The 20391-nt window shown below is 39.3% G+C and overlaps 1 protein-coding gene across 4 annotated transcripts in view; it reads right to left on the reverse strand.

Annotated features, from left to right (window-relative positions):
* Positions 1–7531: 7531 nt before the first annotated feature.
* Positions 7532–20391, reverse strand: part of nlgn1 (neuroligin 1) — a 427486-nt gene continuing 414626 nt past the window's right edge. For all 4 annotated transcript variants that reach the window (XM_055005278.1, XM_055005275.1, XM_055005286.1 and 1 more), the window contains 3 exons: positions 19217–19373; positions 17177–17254; positions 7532–15844 (listed from right to left, as the gene is read on the reverse strand). In XM_055005278.1, the coding sequence (XP_054861253.1) occupies positions 15242–15844; positions 17177–17254; positions 19217–19373 (838 nt within the window). In that variant the 3' untranslated portion in view covers positions 7532–15241. The remainder of the gene's footprint in view (positions 15845–17176; positions 17255–19216; positions 19374–20391) is intronic.

The following is a 20391-nucleotide window of genomic DNA, read 5'->3' on the forward strand; positions in this document are numbered from 1 at the left end:
AATGGTAGCTGGCAACCAGCATATGGGTTCATTAGTGCCACCTTTTGGATTGGAGTGTAGATTGCAATGACTTCTGTGCTAATGCATTTAACTGTGGTTTCCAAAAAATCTCCACATCAACCAAACTGCTCTACAATATTTCTAATGCCCAGCATCATATGTTCATGTTGGCGTGCAAATTTATGGCACACACTTGCCTTTCATGAAATTAATATGATTTACACTTTAAGCACACATCAAATAATGACAGAAAATTGATATTGTCATTATGGGTTACTGCAATACAAAGGAAACCAGCACTACTGTGACCAAGATTTACTTAACTGGGGAAAGTGTTGGATAAGCATTTCCTTCAGTCTTTGGTAATTTAACTTATTGTGCTATGTGGAATATAAAACTTAGCAAAACTGGTCGTTGTTTATGATTTTGACGTTCTGTAGAAAAAATACATTACACTTTGTCACTTCTTATGAGCTTTGGTCATAGCAAAAGGACATCTTTGAATATACTTTATAACTAATTTAATGTAGCTATGTGGTATTTGTACTTCTACAGGGGTCACTAACTGGCGGACCGCGGTCCGGATCCGGACCCAGACGCCGTCTAAACGGACCGGACCTGTAATCAGTAAACTGTAACGGGATTTTAAATTTGACCGGTCGCTTCTGCTTTACCGGCACAGCTTTCCCAGTGTTTACGGCATTAGTTAGCAGCTCAGGAAACACACAGAGCAATTACGTACGAGTTCAGCCATCTCACGTGACGCTACTCAGCCAATGAAGTCTCTGCATTGCAGCTGCTAAACATCACAGCTCTGCATTCAGAAAACAGTTGAGAGGTGAGAGACAGACAAAAAAGGAAATGAATAAAGCGACACCGAGACGGAATAGCCCTGCACATGCTGACCATGTTTGGCTCAACATACAGCTGGAGGCACCTTTCTTAACTATGCACATAATCAAAACTGAATATCGTTCCAGCCTGACCAATGAGCTCCAAATGTGTTTGAGAATGGCCCTGACACCATTCAGACCACAATTCAAAATACACAATTCCAAAAATACTGGCAGGGCAAACTGCAGCTCAGTTCTCCCATTAAGCAGCAGGTATATAAGGGGAGTAACAAGACAGATAAAAAAATGTAAAAGTGTTCAATTGTTTACATTTTTTGAGATTTAGGTATTGTTAAAGATGTATATAAGCTGGTTCAGGTTTAGTCATTACTTTTTCAAGTTATGCACTTAATTTTAAGATGTATAGTTATATCAAAAGTTATTTGTTAATAAATGTTGTCAAAATGTTTTTGAACCGTACTGAATTTATTTGATTTGATGGTCAGTTATTGATTACATGCACACACTAATAAAACTTCTAGGTTACATCATCATATATCGCACTAATTGCTTTAATACATTTTCTCTGACTGGACCTCTTTGAATTTTAGTTGAATACCCCTGTTCTACGCTCTGTGCACTAATGTACAGACTAAGAGGCAGTAATGTTGGCCGAAGCTGTTTTGCCTTGTAGATGAGACTTTATTCTGTCACGTAGTGTTTAAATAACTATGGAGTAAACCATACTTCTTGAAGTACGTCTAATTTACACTTGACATTCATTAATTGTGCTGCTTTTGCGATGTTTACACGCCTGCAAAAGTGTGGAATTATGTTTTGGAGCTTCCTATCCATCCATCCTATTCTTGTGAACGCTTTGAGGGAATGAAGTGAAGCACATCTGACTCCTCTCTCACCTTTGCACGGTTGGCTAATCACAGCACTGAGTAGGCGTGAATGTCAGATTGTCAGCTTCGGATAGTTACAGATAGGCCAAATGCGAGACTCACGCACCCTATCTCATCATAGAGAGGAGTGTAGCGATGAAGTTTCCAACATCACTGTCTGCCGTGCAGTTCGGGGAAGACATAAATCCAGCTGAACCACCTATTGCACATATCTTTGAGGTATACAAAACTGATGTCTCCCTGCATTATTCAAGGTGCTGCCTGTCTATACATACCATGCAGCTACACCAGGCACTGTTGTTGGTGCTGTCAGATTTGTTAAATTAGCTTTACCATGGACAGTTCCAACTTTTTTCACTTGTGGAGAGACAACGGGAACAGGCCGACTGCCAGATCTCATTAACCTCAAAGATATTCAGACGGACAGGCTGGGAGAAGCATCAGATCCTCTCAGATTTAATTTGTTTGGTTCAATCACAGCAGCCTGATCGCTCGTAGACATAGGATGAAACAGGAGAGAAATGCTTCATTCGTTTGTGTTGACAGCAGCTCACTTCTAACTCAGACAATATGGGTCCGTGTTTGGACGCCACCACGATCAAATGAAATAAAAGGAAATACAATAATGGCTTGCGGTAAGCCTCCAGTTAAATATGTTCACAGACGTATCATTGGAAATCTTTCCTTTGTTAAGTCTTAAACTTGCATTTGCATCTGTTCACAACCAAGATAGCTGTCACACTTTTTTTTTTTACCTTCACTTGTTTAAGCCTGAAATAGAATCAATTATGTTGGTTGAGTAAGGACTCAATTTTTCATATTTGAAGTACCTCAAATATGCCGAACAGATGTTATTTGTAATCCAAAAGTGTTTGATCATTAACTTGTAAACAGCGCTCCGATCAAGTCCATTGTGGGTGAGTTTTGTTTTGCTTTTTTTGTTTGTTTTTTTTTTGCACAAGGAGTTCCTTAAGAAGAATCCGGGCCTTGAACAAGACAGAGATGGTGTGTTGATTATAATTGCCTTACCTGGAGGGTAGCATCCAGTGGACCGACTCAGACGATGCAGAAACTCAGCAAATCCCAATTAAATTGAACACAGACTATGAACAAAGCTTTTACTGTGTGTTGTCAGGAAGAGAACAAAAGAGTGATTAAAATTGCTTGTTAAGGGGGTAAAGTGTGACTCATCTGCCTCAAAGCAGAGCAAATTTTGGATATCTAATAAGTGACTTGGGAATTTCAGTTAATAATTTCACAGTTTTAATCTTCCCATCTGAAAAATAACGGCAAAATTAGTTTGCTGTAATGCAGCTCGACACACTTTACTGCTATCTTGATTGGCAGTACATCTGGAAATTGAGACCTGAATTCTTTACTTCATTCTTGCACTGTAAGCTAGTTCTACACAACATTTCAAATCTGATTGTTTTTTAGACACATCGAGCAAATTTGCATTGTGACCCTGAAAACAATTTAAAAAACACAAGTGGCATCTGCATATGTTTCTGAAAGCATGTCAAGCATTTCACATGCAGGATGGAACTAACAGAATATCTTAAAGTTGCGTGGACTGAACTCAGAAAATGAGAAACAAAAAATATTTAGGAATCCTTTGTTTAGTAGAAAAATTGATTTAGAATTTAGATAAGCAACCTGGGATTACTTCAGATATGACAAAAACAAACAACAAATATCCAGTTTGCAATGTTGATCATGAAATATACCATCAAAATCATTTTCCACATCCAGGCTAGTGGCTACACCTAAGTTGCTGTGTTGTTCAGGCACCTCATATCCAAGGGATAAGTCATTCCCCCTCCCCTTTCATTGTGTATGTAAGCTGCTCTGCAATGCATTCTGGCAGTGCTACATTGTATTTCAAGAGACTAGACATCACGATGGCTGCTCCTTATTTGTAAAGAGTTGAGGTTGACTTTACTTCATGCAAACCAAGGGTGTCCATAGTCACCATCTCTGGAAAATCCTGAAAACCTTTTTAAGCCCACTGTTGTTGTTCTAAAATGAAGACAGGTTCAACAACTGCTGATTTCCGGAACACATTTCAGTGAACTGTTTTCCTTATGTACGAGAAAGATTCCAAACAAGCTGCCACGTTGATTCAGTTTGAAATCCGGGAGCACTTAGTGCAGATGTGAAATGTTTGTCCAATCAGGTGCAGCCTGTGTTTGTTGTAGGGGGGGGTGTGGCCTGTATTTGTTTCCTGGAAAGGAGAGCACCTGTCAGTCATTTTCCCAGTTGCAGCCTTCAAGCATCCAATGATGGGAAGTGATGTGACTCCTCGCATCCAAAAGAGACCCCTGTGGACACAATGTAAAGGTACAGACAGGAGCAGACTAGCTGCAGTGATGTTATTTTCCACTGGTTAGACAAATTTGAGGTACTTGTACTTCATGTGAGTCTTATCTTTTCATGCAACTTTTTAATGATACTCTACTAATACTTATATCATGATATTTTCTGATTTTGAAGATTTTATGCTGCTGCAACCCTCATTGGTAGATCCAGGCATTGCACACTAATGTTTACCTCAAAGCTCAGCTACAGCCTTTATTTTGAGGACCTTTGCAAACATGTAACTTGCTTATATAATAAATAAAACTGCACTTCACAGGACTCAAATGCTGAAATTTTCATCATTGCAGCAAAGCGACACCTACAGCTCTGGACAACCTTGCAAAGATGGTTTGTTAACAGGTCCCTTTCACGTATTCTTCGGCAACACACAATTCAGTGCGGCTCTGCACTATAGGTGCAACATTATGTAACTGTTCTATTTGTGAAACACTGCTAAAGTACACAGCAATTACCCAACTGTTGTACTGCTCGCGACAATGGCCCTGGGACAGCGGCAGCACAGCTAGATCAAACAGTTGTGCTAAATTAAAGAGCGGGTTATCAGACCAGGCAGGAGTGTTTGATGTGCAGAGATGAGATGCATTATTATGGTAAATAAGCCTCCTTTATCAAGCTATTCCTACAGGGCCCTCTGGCTGAGCAGCCCACAGAATTGTGTGCCCTTGGTCAGACAAATACATGCACACACACACACAAACACACACGCACACGCACACGCCGGCCGCGGCAGAGAAAGCATAAATATATGCTCTGTTGATCCTTTACACTCCACTCCAAACAGCCGCCTGCTCTCCAAATGTCAGTCAGTCTCCAGCATAATTTGTTTCTAATCATTGGCAAAGAGCGAGAAAATGTCACCGTTTTCCAAGGAGGATGAATTCCGATTGATTTCCAATTAGTACTAAAACAAAATGGCAGTTTGTTGCTTTTTTTGTTTTTTTTGCCTGTGTGTGTGCGAGACAGTGCTTGTATCTGTGCAATAGTTAAGATTAGAGGAAATATAAAGCAGCATTGCAAGCCCATCAGCACAAAAACAGACCCTGAAATGCTTAGGCAAAGCACCACAAAGCATACGTCTCTGAATTTTTACTGTGCGGTTATAGCGCTGAAATACATAACTAAACTCATCACATGCTGGAAAACAATAAAACATTAAGCCCTGCTGAATGATTCAAACCCTTAATTTGTGTTACAGGGAGCAACATGTGTAAACAAAATAAGAAAACATCTACAGTAAAGACACAAAAAATAGAATATTCAGCTCGGCTAAAGTTAGAACGATATGTTGGAATGAATTAATTCTGATGGCAAATTAAACTCTTTGAATTTCATCTGGATAATTTATGCACTTATTGTTGATCTCAGATTTGTATAATGAGTTTTTACACATGGGTTACTGCTAGATAGTAGGAGAGAGACTTCTTTCTCTCTCCTTCTCTGTATAAAAAAGCAAGATCCCAAGAAGAAACATGTCAGTGTAGTGAAATTTTCACCGCACAAAAACAGCAAAAATACGAGACATTAACTTACACAGTGTCTTATATGAAGCAATACATTATACTCAGGTCTCTGACAAAAATGTTGTTTATCATGTACAATATGCAATGCATAACTGCATGGCTCATACGTGAGTCTACAAATATGAACAAATTACTCTAATTCTAGTCACCATCCATAGGTTGCCTTTAGAAATAAGATTTATTTTAAACTGATAGGGCTATTTATGGTTCATGCATCATTGCTGTGGTGGGCAGTGGATCATGTCCACTCCGATATATGAAACATGGAATTGTGTTTGTGGCTGATTTATCATTAATCTGTGTTGCTGTGAACTAACTACTGATGTGTTTGCTGGTCATAATGCACAAACAGCAATGAGTGGAAACCCTGGAACCTGAATGTCTCTGAAATTGGGCCATCTACTTTGCCAGTTCTATGTGTCCTTTTCATACTTGCATTTTACCAACAAACAACAAAAAAACCCTCCTTGTGTATAGATTTTGCGCCAGGTGTGTGCACATTTGGATACAAGAAAAGTCTGATTGATTGGGTAGAAAATTTCAAAACTATATTAGACTTCCTTTATAAGTTGACAAGATGGCACTGTTTCTGTATGTGGCTATCTCTCCTCACTTTGCAGCTTTTTTTTTTCGTAAATGTTAAGCTCCCGGAGTCACTACTTCAACTGAAGATGACTGAAAGCTCAAATGAAAGCTGTGTGTAAGGCATTCTTTAAAAATAATCACCTATGAATATTTGTCTCAAATGGCAGAAATTTCACATTTCATGATTCAAAGAAGCCATCCCAGAGGACGATTTTGCTGTTTTGTTTTGTTTTGTGTTTTTTTTTTTTTTCCTAATCAGAAATAAACCGTCTTCCTTTTTGGAGACTGTGACCCATTTTTCCTAAACCGGCCTTTGGAGAAAACAGGTTATCTTGACCAGTTTGAGAACAATAGAAGAAACACACACAAAAAAAGCAAGAAAATTGTTTGCTGTGCTCACAGCGTTCACAGAGTTTTCTCTCTAACAACTTTGGGGAGCAATACATTGACAAATACAAGCAAAAAACTAAAAGAAAATGCAGGTGGTATTGCATGTGGGAGGTGGACTCCAGAAGAAGGGAGAAACTTAGAAACTTCTTGCTGCGACGCGACCTTGCAAAGCACTGCATCAACATGCTGTATAAAACACACAGAGTGGAGACTTGAAATGTATCCACAAGATAGTGTGCAGGCTCATTTACTAGCCAGTCAAGATTTATTTATTTTTTTTTGCAATTTATGCTGATCTCAGGATTTTTCAGCCTAGTAAAGATGAGTGCAGTGAGAGGAGAAAAAAGGGGCATTTTAAGATCTTAAATTGGCTGTGACGAGAGGGAGGCTATTTCTCATATTTTGTCAAAAATTCATAGTGATGTTGAGCTCAGTTATGTGTTGGGGAAACGGTCTAGGCAAAGAAGAAATCTGGTTTTGAAAATTTTCTTCGGGCTGTATGGATCCAAAGACACTGTTAGATGGAGAGAGTAACATAATTCAAAATGCACCACACACATAAGTTCAGTTTTGCTACAGAAATAAAGCATTAACAGAAAATTCACGGAAAGATATTTGAAAAGCTGGACAAAGAAACCGTCTAATATGTCTCCTTATTAAGAACATAAAGAACATAAAGGAATTCTTAGCAGACATTTTTTTTCTTTAAATCTTAATATGCATGCTGCTGATGACAAAACATGTTCGGCTTTCAGTCACAGAAACAAATTTAATCTAGCCACAAATAAATTGCCAGAGTAATTACTTGTGAGTGAGAGTTGATGTGTACTTCAGGAATTAAATTAGTCAACTTAGCAACAGCCACAGAAAATAATAAATGAAGACTCGAGAGAAGAAGAAAGAAAAAAAAAACATATCAGCATATTAAAATCATTTATTGTGCTCCAGAAGAGTAATTACTATTTAACCAGAAAGAAAGACAAGTGACAAATAATCTACAATACAAATGCCAGACCTGCTCACATAGTTCCCCCTGTTTCACATGGCATTCAAAGAACAAGTCCACCTTTAGTTTGCAGACTGCCAGCAAAAACCTCTCAGGATGAATCTGAGGTTTGATTGTTGTTGTTTCTGCTGCGATTTGAGGTCAGAAAATGGCACGTTGCGTTACATTCATTCGCAGTGCTCGTTCATCTCTCTGTCTCTCCCCCCTCCCCGCCCCCCAAACACTACAACACAGGCTGACTGTTGACCACGGTCAGGGTAGATTTACACAGGAACAAAAGTGAAGCATCCCCCTAGAACAGGGTTTTTTTTAAGCGTATTCAGTCCCGAACTGTGTGGATTTATACTCACCCTGCTAGACTGGCTCATTAAAACATACTGGTGTTGGGATTTAAAAGAAAATGACTGAAGAAATGCTACCTGGATTGGTTCGGAGCTTCCCCTTTATGAAGGATGGACACACGTTTTTAAAGGAGGGTGACACCGGATGGGAGTCATTAAACCCTGGGGCATTCTCAGACTGTTATCTTACATCTGCTGTTTGGATGTGAACGCTGTTCTAAATGTGTGCTATTACAAGCGAAAAGCAAATAAATCCAAATTCAAGTCTTATTCAGGACAAGCCAGACACCATATGACACGAAATAAAGAGAATATTTGAAAATCCTAACACAGAAACGGAAATTAGGCACATTGCAGAAAGAAACCCTAATGGATATGATGTTTACAAGCCTCAGTCACTGGCAAAAACAATATCAGCATATGAATTCCCTTGTAAATGCACTCAGTAAGGAGTGACAGATTTTTGCAGGCCATGTGTTTTTTTAAAGTTTACAACTACTCCATGAATCCTGTGGTTTTTTTTTGTTGTTTTTTTTTGTTGTTTTTTTTTTTTGAAAGTGTTTCACCAAACGCACATGGAAACACACTGCTGCTCATGCATGCTGCACCCACTCAGTGTCCTCAATGTGACCGCAAAGGCTTGAGGAAATAACAGAATTTTCACGGTCTAACAAAGATGAATTCAATCATGAACCAGAAACTGAATTAGAAAAAGGTGACAAAATAGAAAGTGTGTCCAAGTTTTTATGGTACACCAAACTTAAACAAAAGGCATACTTTTCCCCTCAGAAAAAGAAAAACCCAAAACAAAATGAAACAAAAAACTCCTTGTGTTCCCTGTAAATCTGCCACAGAATATAAAGTGTAAAAGCAGCAATTCAATTTTAGCTTCTTTTCATATTTTATTTGCCCGTTTAACTATCCAGTCAGGTTTTAAGGTTATTAGTTCCTAGTTTAAAGGCCTAATGATTCCTCTGTCAAAGGATAGGTGTGACTTGCCCTGCATTTAAAAAGAGCTGTTAAAAGAATCCATCGTGCTGGTTACAGTGGAGAGTTTTAGTATGTTGTGATGGTGTAAATGCAGATCCCAGTTACCCGAGAATAAGTCCTGCAAAACACTAAATACCTGGTAAACAATAACTTTTGGCAGCTTAAAAACAATTAGCTCTATTTTTCATTTCACTCTGTGATGGAAATAGTAAATGCATAGGCTCCAGATAACATCTGTCACAGATTTAAGATCTTGTTTCACTTGGCCAACAAAAACAGCTGATACATATTTAGTGTGATCACTTTTGTCTCATTGCAGCACAGATTTGGGATAAATCTCCTTGCATGATGTATGAGTGACATTCTGGGAATATAGTGTTAACTGCTCCTGTCTAAAATAAAAATAAATAAATGAATTATTTTGAAATCAAAGACATGTTTGTTAATGGGAATGACATTGCCTCTCATCTGCTATTACTTTATGTATTTTTTTTTCTTTTTTTGTCTTATCTCATGTAAAAATTCACACTAAATGAACAGAGAGGGAGAAGTCCCTGCAGTAGTCCAGCCTTGAGAACAGTCACTTTTCATTTCACTGTACATACTGTATGAGCGTGTGACAAACAGAAGCCTTTTGAATCTTGGCACTTGCAGTGTGGATGGGATAAAATGAATGAATCCTCTTTCAGTCATACTTCACTCAATCTGAACTGTTGTTAGCCCTAGTCTGTTAAGACCTAGCCCTTACTTGAAAACATGTCTGACTTGACATAAGTGTAAGCTGAGGTTTTCACAAGTGAGCAGCAACATTAAAGGTACCCTGCAGAGTTTATGACCACTAGAGGTGCTGTTGAGCAATGTTTTGATGATAAAGGGTTGGTATTGCATGCTCTACCAACATGTACATGCATGTAAAGAGCATGGGAGGCAGCAATGCATACTGACAACTGGGGAGGTCGAAAACAAAAAGCAACAATCTGTAGTTGCAAAGAAAAACAAGACGGAAAGCTGAACAAAAGCATTCAATAATGAAATCTCTACAAGTGTTCTATGAGGTAGGCGATGCATTTGACATGTCTGTTAGGACATAATGATTATATTTGGCAAAAACACTGAATAAACCAAATAATGGAGATTTCACAGGGCACCTTTAACATTCAGCTGACTAAACACAAAGTTAGTAGATGAGCCAACATGTACTGGACACTAATGGTGAACAAGTCAGTCTGCAGACCAAAAAATAGTCAGTTAACCAGGTTCATATATGAAATAAGCTTGTTATGGAAAGCAGATGTCAATTCCAGTGTGGTTGCCAGAGCATAAATTGTTGATTGGCTCAATTCTTGGGATGTTAAGACTGAACATATTTTGTAAGTGGAGCACTGTGACTCTGGTTGCCTGTTATGCCATTAATCAAGTAGCAGGCTATCTATCATTGTCAGCCGCCAGAACCGCCAAACATGTGTTTTAGTCTCATTAAAGGTGTTGGGTCTAAAGCTGTGGTTGGTCAGTGGTTCCTCTCTTCTTCTGCTCCCGTGTGTTCAAAATCCTTTTTCACATTATTTTGATCATAAGGGATGCCGCATTTGGCCAGTTCTTCAATCAGTCATGCTGAGGTCTACTTTAGCTGACTCTCAATTTGTGCAGCTAGCTCAAGATTTAATTTATCTCCCATCACTCTTTTTTCTTTTTTTTTATTTCCCCTTCCTGCTTGTGTAAGTTTTGAAGTTATCACTTATCACTGGCTTTCTCAATCTGTACAGCCGAAGGTCGTCTAATGCTTTAATTTTCCACAAAAGTAGCTTTTTTTCTCTTTTTTTCGAAAATGTAGCCATTTCACCTTGCATTGCTTTTGTAGCCATGCTTCTCCAAAATAGAATTACATCCATTTAATGCACTTGCTCACTTATATAACCCCTGATTCATGAGTCATTGCAGCACCTCCCCTCCAACAACTTTTTTTCTGTCAGTATGCCTAGCCTTACATCCTCCAGCGATCCAGCAGGACGCCTTGTTCTGTATGAGAAAATTAGGACTGTATTTCTGTCGTCACCACCCAGGCTAATTCCTGTTAGCAACTGCCACCATGCATTAATTTCACCACAGTTCCTAGTAATTTCCACTTATAATTTCAAATGTGTCAGCTGCTGACTAGATCTTCTGTCACTTCCCTCATGCTACAGTTGGCTTGTGTTCCTCACCTATCGTCAATCAGACAACTGAGCGCATGGCGAGTTATTAATTAAGATTCATACTCGGCTGTCAGCCGCTTAGCATGGCACTGCAATTGCTTGACTATTTACCCATCAGTGCAATTATATGTTTTATTCAGTGGGTGACCCTTGCTTTGCCCCTTTTGTCATTTCTCCAGAGAGCAGTGCTTGAATTTGGTGCTATGTACTATCTCAATCTTCGTGATGTTCCCCTGAATAGATGAAGCAACTGGTTATGAGTAGCAGTTCACTAATTTAGTCGTGCAGAGTCAATTGTACTTGTTATTAGAATAAAATTATATGACGAGACCTGAAAAATTGTTCTTAATTATTCAATCTACTGCAATTTTGCAATCCAAGAGCTGAAAGGGTTTTGTAGCGCCAAAAGTGCAGATACGTCAAAATGATTTTTAGTGGATCTAAAATGAATTAATGTGAAATGCCTCTGAATATATATTTTTTTTTTCCTCTTTTAAGATGATCAGTTGATGTGACTGTAGAGTTGTAGCTGTGACTTGGCTATGGCAAATTACATGGAGGATCCACCAATTATAGCCTACAGCAATGATAAATGTTTATAGAAAACACAGATTTATGAATGAAAGTGACTGGAACCATATTGGTCCGGCTTTTTCCATTCCACTCAGTAGCAAAGCATGTTTATTTCCACAGCAGCATGTGTGCAAAGGGTGATGTCTCATCGGCAGGGGTCATCTATTTGATGTAACGCTCCTGATCGGACGATGACAGTCAAATTGTTGGGTTCACTAAAAAATGAAACATTCCTCTTTTGCCGTTTGCATCCTGGAGGTTTTCCATCGGGTGACAAAGTAATTCACTACATGCTAGTCCTTTTCCTCAAGAGGCATCCCAGGTGTCGTGTTAGTCTTTGAGTCTGGGTTGGGGCCATTATTGGGGTCATAAGTCTGATCCAACAGAGCTGACCTGTTGTATATTTTAAACTAACGCTCTATGTATGAAGACCTTCGTGGCCGCAATGCTGTTTAGCACAAAAGTGGTTTTTGCATTCACAAAAATGTTCTCAACACCCACTGCCAGCTATAATCAGCATCTGACTTTTTTTTTCCAAGCATCACATCCACATCTTGTGAAATGTATTTCAGCCACTGAGTTACAAAAGCAGGGCCATGTTGCTTTTTATATGGGTCTAATAAATCTTGATTCCAAGTACAGGCAATCACAAGGGGTTGCCGATATACAATATATTGTGCAGATACCAAAATGTTGAAAACCCTAATTACGTAACACATTGTCCTATGTGACAATGCTTGAATGCATGTGAGTCTACAATCAGCAACGGGCAAGCTTAGCGCTAAAGCTACAAAGCTCATGATTTGTTGATACACTGCCAGCAGACCTACAGGACAGATTTTCCCCAGATCCTAAATTTCACCCTTTTTTTATGTTGTTGGCATGTGTTTCAAAGAAAGGTATTAAAGAAGTCCCTGGCCTGCGAGGATGATGTGTGATAATAGCCTTGGAATCTTTCCTTTGTTTAAATCCCAGATCAAGCTCTGGCTGCTCATTTCATCCGGGGAACCAATCTGGAGCAAACATATAATTAGTTTACTCAATTTAAATCATATTCCAAAAAGCAACGCTCCCTCTGACAGAGAAGATTTTCCATTCAGCTTGTCTGCTGCAATGTTATACAGGGTAACAGTAGTCTGCACTCGTTTTGAATGACTGCAGAGTGTGGAGAGGGGCAGGATGTAGTCTCACAACAGAGGCCTGCACACATCTATATTTCAGTGAAAGGAAAACAGGGAGACAAGCGTTTCAGCTTACCAAATAGCATCTCTGCGGTAGCAGACAGATTTCTATATCCGAGCACAATGGGCTTGCCATCTGTGATATTCCTCTCTCTGTCTGTTTTGAAGATCACCACTTTACCCCCACAGTGGCTCCAGCCTCTTAAGCGACAGGATTCGACTGCAGCCTGCTTTGTTGCATGACTCATTTCTACTCTAGTGGCTAACATTGTTAGCTGCTGAGGCTTCACTGACCTAAAGATGTTAGCAATGGCAGACAGCCTTGCAGGAGACAGGCAACTGAAGATGGTGGGCATGTGAGAGGAGCTGTTTTGCTAAACAGCCCAAACTGTCACCTCGGCTTAAGCGATGAGACAGTAGAGAATCCACGTTAGAAAAAAGAAAGAAAGAAAGGAAAGTATTAGCTCTTTCAAATGAGGCAAAGAAGGGGAAATGTGGGTCTCAGCATCAATGAGAGGCCTTTTCTGCATCCTTCATATACATTTATACCTCCTAGTATGGGCAAACCTTGGCGAAAGAAAAAAAAATAGATGCAAACCGTACCATGGGAAATGACCTACCCTGATCCTAGTGCTTCCTTTCACCCACCCACTGTGCATTTCCATCCAGTGTGATCTGTCTGTGCTTGGCTTTGACTTGTATTTGTCATGTATAGGCATTCATGTTTTAAACAGGGCTACAGAGCCAGGTTGGATAAACAAAAAAGAAAATCTTCATAGCCCAGAGATTCACTCGTCCACTGTATTTTTCACTCTCCACTATCTGAAACAGTCAACACACCCCCCAGTTAAAAGAAAATAAAAAAGGGCAAATGGAATAAACAGTGCAGGTAATTACTTCTATATGGTATAGTGGTCCAATAGGTAGAATAGCAAAGAACACTGATCTCAACTGAAGGTACAATGAGTTTGATTGATACAGTGTAATGTGATTTAACCACTATCAAAAAGTAGTACCAACACACAGAGTACAAAACTAGTCCTTATATACCCAGCTCCACTCAAGCTATATTATGCTATGCAAGAAAGTTTTACCATATCCCCATCCCCCTCCCCTTTCTGCCCCCAACTCCAGCCCCCAAACATCCACAACCTGGAACTGTATTTTCCCATGGTCCTGCAAGGGTGTGTGTTTTCCTGTAATCCAATCAGGAAGTATGTCTGAAATTTCTCCAATGCAAGGGAGAGGGTGAAAATTATTCTTAATAATGACATAATCAGCAGAGCAGCCATCAAGCAGATAAATTGTCATGCGCATCGTGCTAAAATATCCAATTATCCTTTGTCCCCCAGCTCTCTGTGTTGAAGTTGGAACTGCCAGAACGCCAGTCGGTGGATCCCCATCTCCACTGGTTCTGTCCTGCTGGCAGGTTTGCAGTATGGACGCCCCTCCCAAGAGAAGAGGGCTTAAACAGCCTTGGTGCTTAGTGTACAGATCTAGATATGTAAATAGGTTCTATACAATAAAATTGTTCCCAGTCCTCAAAAATAAATGGATGAAAAGTATTTGCAAGATTTTTTTTTCCCTCAAAATGGTTCTGTTGTGCATACAGGGTTTCTTTTTCTTGAAGTTTTCCATCCTTCCTTTGCTCTTTGCAACAATCGTTTTTGCCTTATCTTACATAGCCTCCATTTATGATGTTAAAACATGCCTAAATTGGTTTGCATGGCATCTACTTTGTGCCCCACAAACAGAGAAATCTGCAGTGTGATGCCAAAGGAAAACAATCTCTTTTCTTTCTTTTACAAAGTGCTCCCCTCTTCTCACCTCCAAGGCGTGTCTGATGCTCTGTTCTGCTTCCAGATAATACTGTCAAGCAGTCATTTGTCAAAAGATCCCAAAGGCCATATCTGTCGCTAGAAAGAAAACGTATTTCACTGTACCTTGTTTTGCTGCAATATCAGAACAAAAATAATAATAACAATAAAAAAAAACATCCTCCTCCTTGTTTGAGCTCATGAGGTTGTTTTTCTTCATCTCTTTATATGCATTTTTTTCTTCTTGTCTTTAATTTTTGTACAAAAACATAATTATTCTTTTTTTTTGTTTTTTTCCTCTGGTCCAAACCCTCAGAAACCCTTGAATATATTCCTGCAGGTATTAACAGGGTGTCGTACAATCCCAGTGTAATTCCATGGGTGTCTGGCAACTCCAGGCTGGCGTTTCAGCTTCTGACATATTTGTATTGGTCAGCAAATTGGCCTTAAGTCTCCGCTGCAGCAACGGCGTAAGCTTTTTTGCCTCAGCCATCAGAGTCCTGCCTGCATGGGTGCATCCACAGGGCTATACCCGGGTGGTGGAGTGTGAGTGTGGGTGCGGGTGGGGCAGGGTATTATTCTGCCCGCTGCTGGGGAAGGTGTTGAAAGAGTGGAGTGAGGTGAGCCCTCCCATGGTGCTGGGGATCATGGTTATGGTGTTTGGCGTCATGAGTGGGATGTCATCCGGCGAGCGCCTCATGGCCAGAGTGTAGTCCGGTGGGCAGGCAGTTCTCAGCACCACATCGTGCGGGTGCAGAGAGTCGCCCACACCCCTGCAATCCCGGTCCAGGTCCGAGTGCTGCTTCATCTGCAGGGACATGATCTCCTCCTCCTGAGTGTGGGCCAGGTCATTGGCGGCGCTTCGCTGGGGGCTGCAGCGTCTGTGGACGTCATGCCGGCGCTTGTCCTTTTTATAGTAAAGTGCGGCAAAGGCCAGAATGTTGAGGAACAGCAGGGAGGCTCCCACAGCGATGGTCACCGACAGCTCAGTGGAGTAGTCACGCTGGTCCACCAGATGTGGTTGGTTTTGGCTGTCCTGGGTCTCGGTGGGGAACGGAGTCGGGTTCGGGCGCTTGGTCACCAACACTTTGGTCTTTGGTGTGCGGTTGGTCGCTTCTGGTGGAGGGATCTGAAGACAGGAAGGCAAATGGATAATATATACTTTATTTGAAGAGTTTTTATTATGTTCAAGGATATAGAGTCTACTTTATGCCACCACATACTTCTTTATTAAAGAAAAGCTCTGCACGCTTAGTTGGGAAAACACTGGAACTATTTACTTAAATCTTCACTCAGACTCTTCTCTTCCATAATAAAGTCTATTATTCTTTACTTTGTCTCATAGAGAAAACAGTCATTATCTACGTGACTACAAGATGTTTCGTATGAATTCAAACATTAGTGCAACTCTTAAATGTGTACATGAAGAATGGAGCTATAGCCAAGACTAGCTTAGTGTAAATACAGAAAGACAGAGGAATCAAGCAACCTTAATCCTTTCAAACTGTAAAAACAACTTTCTATATAACTAACCTTCAACAAGTTCTTTTATGTTTGTTAAGTCAACCATGAACTTTGGACACAGATAGACTGTTTCACTGAGCTCAAAGCATCAGTGCAAAGGTAATAACATCCTCGCTCTGGCTCCACACTGAAGGTGCACATGGTGTTAATCTACAATCTAACAGGCAAAAAAGTGTATTACTGTATTTCCAATAATGTTGAACTACTTGGAACATTTCAGCAAAGACCTTTGTTGGCAGTCATCTCCTGAAGATTTAAGTTTAAAAGCCCTACAACATATTCAGTTTGTAGAATCTTCCGTGTTTAATAAATCAAATACCAAAAGATGATACAAAATACAGTATCAATGATTCAATTCAATACATACATTCACATCTATTCATATTCCACAATATGTAAAAGTGAACTGAATCTGACTGCTCAGGCAAAAGACAGCTATAGTATCTTCATCAGTTTTTATCTATTTCTTTAATCATTCTCATATTTGTTGCCCATGAAAGTGAAAGTGTAATACTGCTGTCAAATTTTGTAAATAGAGAGAGAGAGAGAGAGAACCCCAAAACCAATTTAAAACTGAACTAAAAACTACATTTTTATTAACTAGTATCACATGATGGTTGTTATTTTTGGCTCACTATATGTGAAATTTCTTCTCAACATTGTAAAACCACAGGTCTGTGTAACTAACAAGAATATTTTCTTCTTATATCCTGGACACTTTAATTTGCCATAGTTCATATCATGTCTAATCACATAAATGGGAGGTCACCAGTGGCTGGTGAGCGCAGGATTTGGGTCAACAAACAATTACAATGTTGCATTTTACATTTCCTTTATTAAGTTGCTTGGTTGTACTCCAGAACCTTTACTGTGCAGGGAATGACTCAGGTAGTTATTTTTTAGTAGTGTTATGAGTTATACATGATGTAGTACTGACCTTGGTGGTGGTGGGGATGAGCTGGGTGACCTCATTGAGGCTGTGCAGATGAGGAACCAACTCCAACCACAAGTTGACCTGAAAAAAAGACAAAAAAATATAAAGTGGGGGAAAAAATAAAGGGGTAGCTTGTATGAAAATTGTCATAAGTGCATACTAAAGTCAATATGGAATTATGTTAAGACGAGAATGCAGCAATATTTCAATATCATGGTAATAAATCAGAAGCTTTGCTTTGCAGGACTTTAAGAAAAATTAGGAGATAAAAGAATCATAAAACAGAAAGATCAACAAACTGACTTCTTGCATCTGTAGGTCATAACTGGAGAATATTTCAACACAAAATTCAATTAAATTCTATTTTATTCAGCACTAAATCATGACATGGCACATCTCAGCACACTTAACATTTAAGTTCAAGACCTTTCATTTTAATGCAGACAAACCCAACAATTCATCCTTGAGAAGCATTTTACAACACTGGGGAGAAAAAACTGCCTTTTAACAGGAAGAATCCTACAAGAGAAGCTGACTGTTTGCCTCGACTGGTTGGGGTAAGAGGAAAGCAGAGAGAGAAAAGATGAGCCTTGAGATAAGAAATAGGAGGATAGCTGTCATGATATGATACAAAGGTCTCTTTAGGTTACCTGGGTTCACTGAACTTAACAACTGTGATCCTGGATAAGAGGTATCACAAAGTTTCCATCAAGCTCAGTAGACTCTGAGTTTTTCTATCCATTGATTCACATTAGTGTGTCAGAAATACTCAGTATTCCCAGGGCTTAAATTGGGCAGAAGCTAACAAGAACTCATCTCCTCCTTCACCTCCTGTAGTGTCACATCATCACCAACTCGTAAACAACTCTTAAAATTTACTTTCAGACACTGTGTTGTGCTGAACAAACAGCTGCAGAACATTGCTTTCTTTTGTTTGACTTTATCAAACAACGATAGCGCCAAACAGAAGCAGAATTCTGATTGTCACCCCATGGACAGAGGGGCTGAACGCAATTTACGGATGCATAGCGGGTGATTTAATTGATTATTGCAATCTTCTAACACGTCATTGTGATTGTATGTCACCTCATTACCCTAAATGTTTATTTTTTCTTCTTCTATTCACGGTTTCTACAATGAAATTATCATCAACAGAGCAGTCAAAGTCAGGATGATGCAGCACCATCAGAGCCGTGCATTTTTATATTCAGCAGGCATTGTTTTTTCAAAATATTTTTGGGGCATATCAGTGCATTTGACTTTTTGGTTGTGTTGCAGTGCATTAGTATTTGCAGTGGTGGCATTGCTACAAAAACTGATTTCATCTCTTAAGGAAATTTTAAAAGATGCAAAAGAAAAAAAAAATTCAACAGGCAGCTTAACAATGAAAGTACTATTTATTGTACTCAGCTTATAAAGTATTAAAGGGTACATTAGTTGAGTTTATGTGTATTTTTAATGAATCAATTCACCAATTAAATAATATTAATAATAGTGGTGTTGTATTATTGTTATTAATATTCATAGTAATGGCGATGATGTTATTTCACAATGCTTCAGAGGAATTTTTTTCTTCAGTTTCATTTAACATGTTTCATTTAAAAGTACATAAAGTATATGTACAAATAAAATTAAATACAATTTAAAAGAGAATGCTCTAACTTCTTCCTAGTGAAATCTGGCTATTGTACTCTGAAATACTATCAACAGGTGAGTGGATTTTAGTTTGTGATAAAACATTCAGAATATTCTGAAAAAGTTGTCTTTCCAGAAACAGTCCTTGTTATTCTGGACAATCCACATTCACAGAACAGTGTGTAAAGTTCTATCTAGAGTTACTTTTTATGGAAGAAAATGCCCCTATTTCAACTGTCCACAGCACAGGTTACCACTGTGATTTGCATTGATTAAAAGTGAGGCAGTTATTAAAAGTTCCAAAACAGCAGGGTTTCCAAAATGTATGTATTCCATTTTAGGGATCTATGTCAGCACTGAAAATGTTAACATGAAAACAGTAAGTGCAGTCAGCAGGACAGTATATACCTTGTTGGCACGGTAGTGCTCTTTGACCCGGGGCTTCAGGCCAATGTGTAGGTAAAGCTGGTCTTTCTGGTTGTAGCGTGTCCATGCAACTTCTTCAAAACGATTGGGCTTGGTGTGGATGAACTTGGTGTCCTGGGGGACCGGCTGGTTTGGATCCCTGTGAAGAAAGTACAAAGGAGAAAAACGTTTCCAATGAGAAAAGTCACAGAGAGGTGAGATTAGCTGATGGCCCTATAGCTCAGCACCACAGAAGCCCCTCTGAACACTGCAACAGAAGACAGAGAACACCTCATGGACGATGCAGTTGATGCTTAGTAGGTATGTCTTCATGTAATTGTTTACCTCAGAGGACAGGAGGAACTAAAGCTAAAGGTGGAGTGGACCTTTTGCGACACAACTGTCTGGTTATTACAATTTTCATTTTGACCTAAGTGTAGCATCTGCCTGAGGCTAATCAGTATAATTACGAAAATACTGGAATGCAGTGGTGAAATTCAGCCTGCAGGTTTCATCAAATTTTAATCAACAGTGTCTGAGATAGCACACCTGATAAAATCCAAAAAAGGTCAAAAGGGGTATTATCGCTCATAGACGATTGGTTTTCTAAAAATTCTGATTGAATAGAAAGGTCTTAAAATAGCTAATAACCTTAGAAGTTTCTCTAATTTGAAGTTTCATTAAAATGCAAAAAATGCATGTCACAGTTTCTAAATTATGGATGTCTTCTTGGAAGTGAACTTGTTTATATATAATTTATACATGAAAAGAAGCTTACAGCCAAAGAATATGTTTGGGCAAAGATGCAATTCAACCATGCTGATAATTTCCATAAAGCATATGCTTCATTGACTGCTATACACAAACTTAGAAATAGCTACTTTTAAAAAATGTTTTGTGACATCTATTTTTGTTCAAGTTTAGACGAGCGGTAATAACACAAGACTTAAATACAGTGTAAATGCAAGTCAGCAACTCATATGAATGCCCCTTTTATATTCCGAATAGGAGCTTACAGACCACATTCAACATGGGAGCCTGTGCTAAATAGGCCCAGTTGCACTTAATCTGAGCAGAACAGAGCCAGCCATGTGAGCTACTGAGGCCCATTCAGACCTACTGAGCGCCCCATTGTCTGAGAGCGGCATATGGAGCTAGCCAGACCTCATCAGGAACAC

This window comes from Amphiprion ocellaris, chromosome 2 (genome assembly GCF_022539595.1).
Source record: "Amphiprion ocellaris isolate individual 3 ecotype Okinawa chromosome 2, ASM2253959v1, whole genome shotgun sequence".
In the NCBI taxonomy this organism is placed as follows: domain Eukaryota; kingdom Metazoa; phylum Chordata; class Actinopteri; family Pomacentridae; genus Amphiprion; species Amphiprion ocellaris.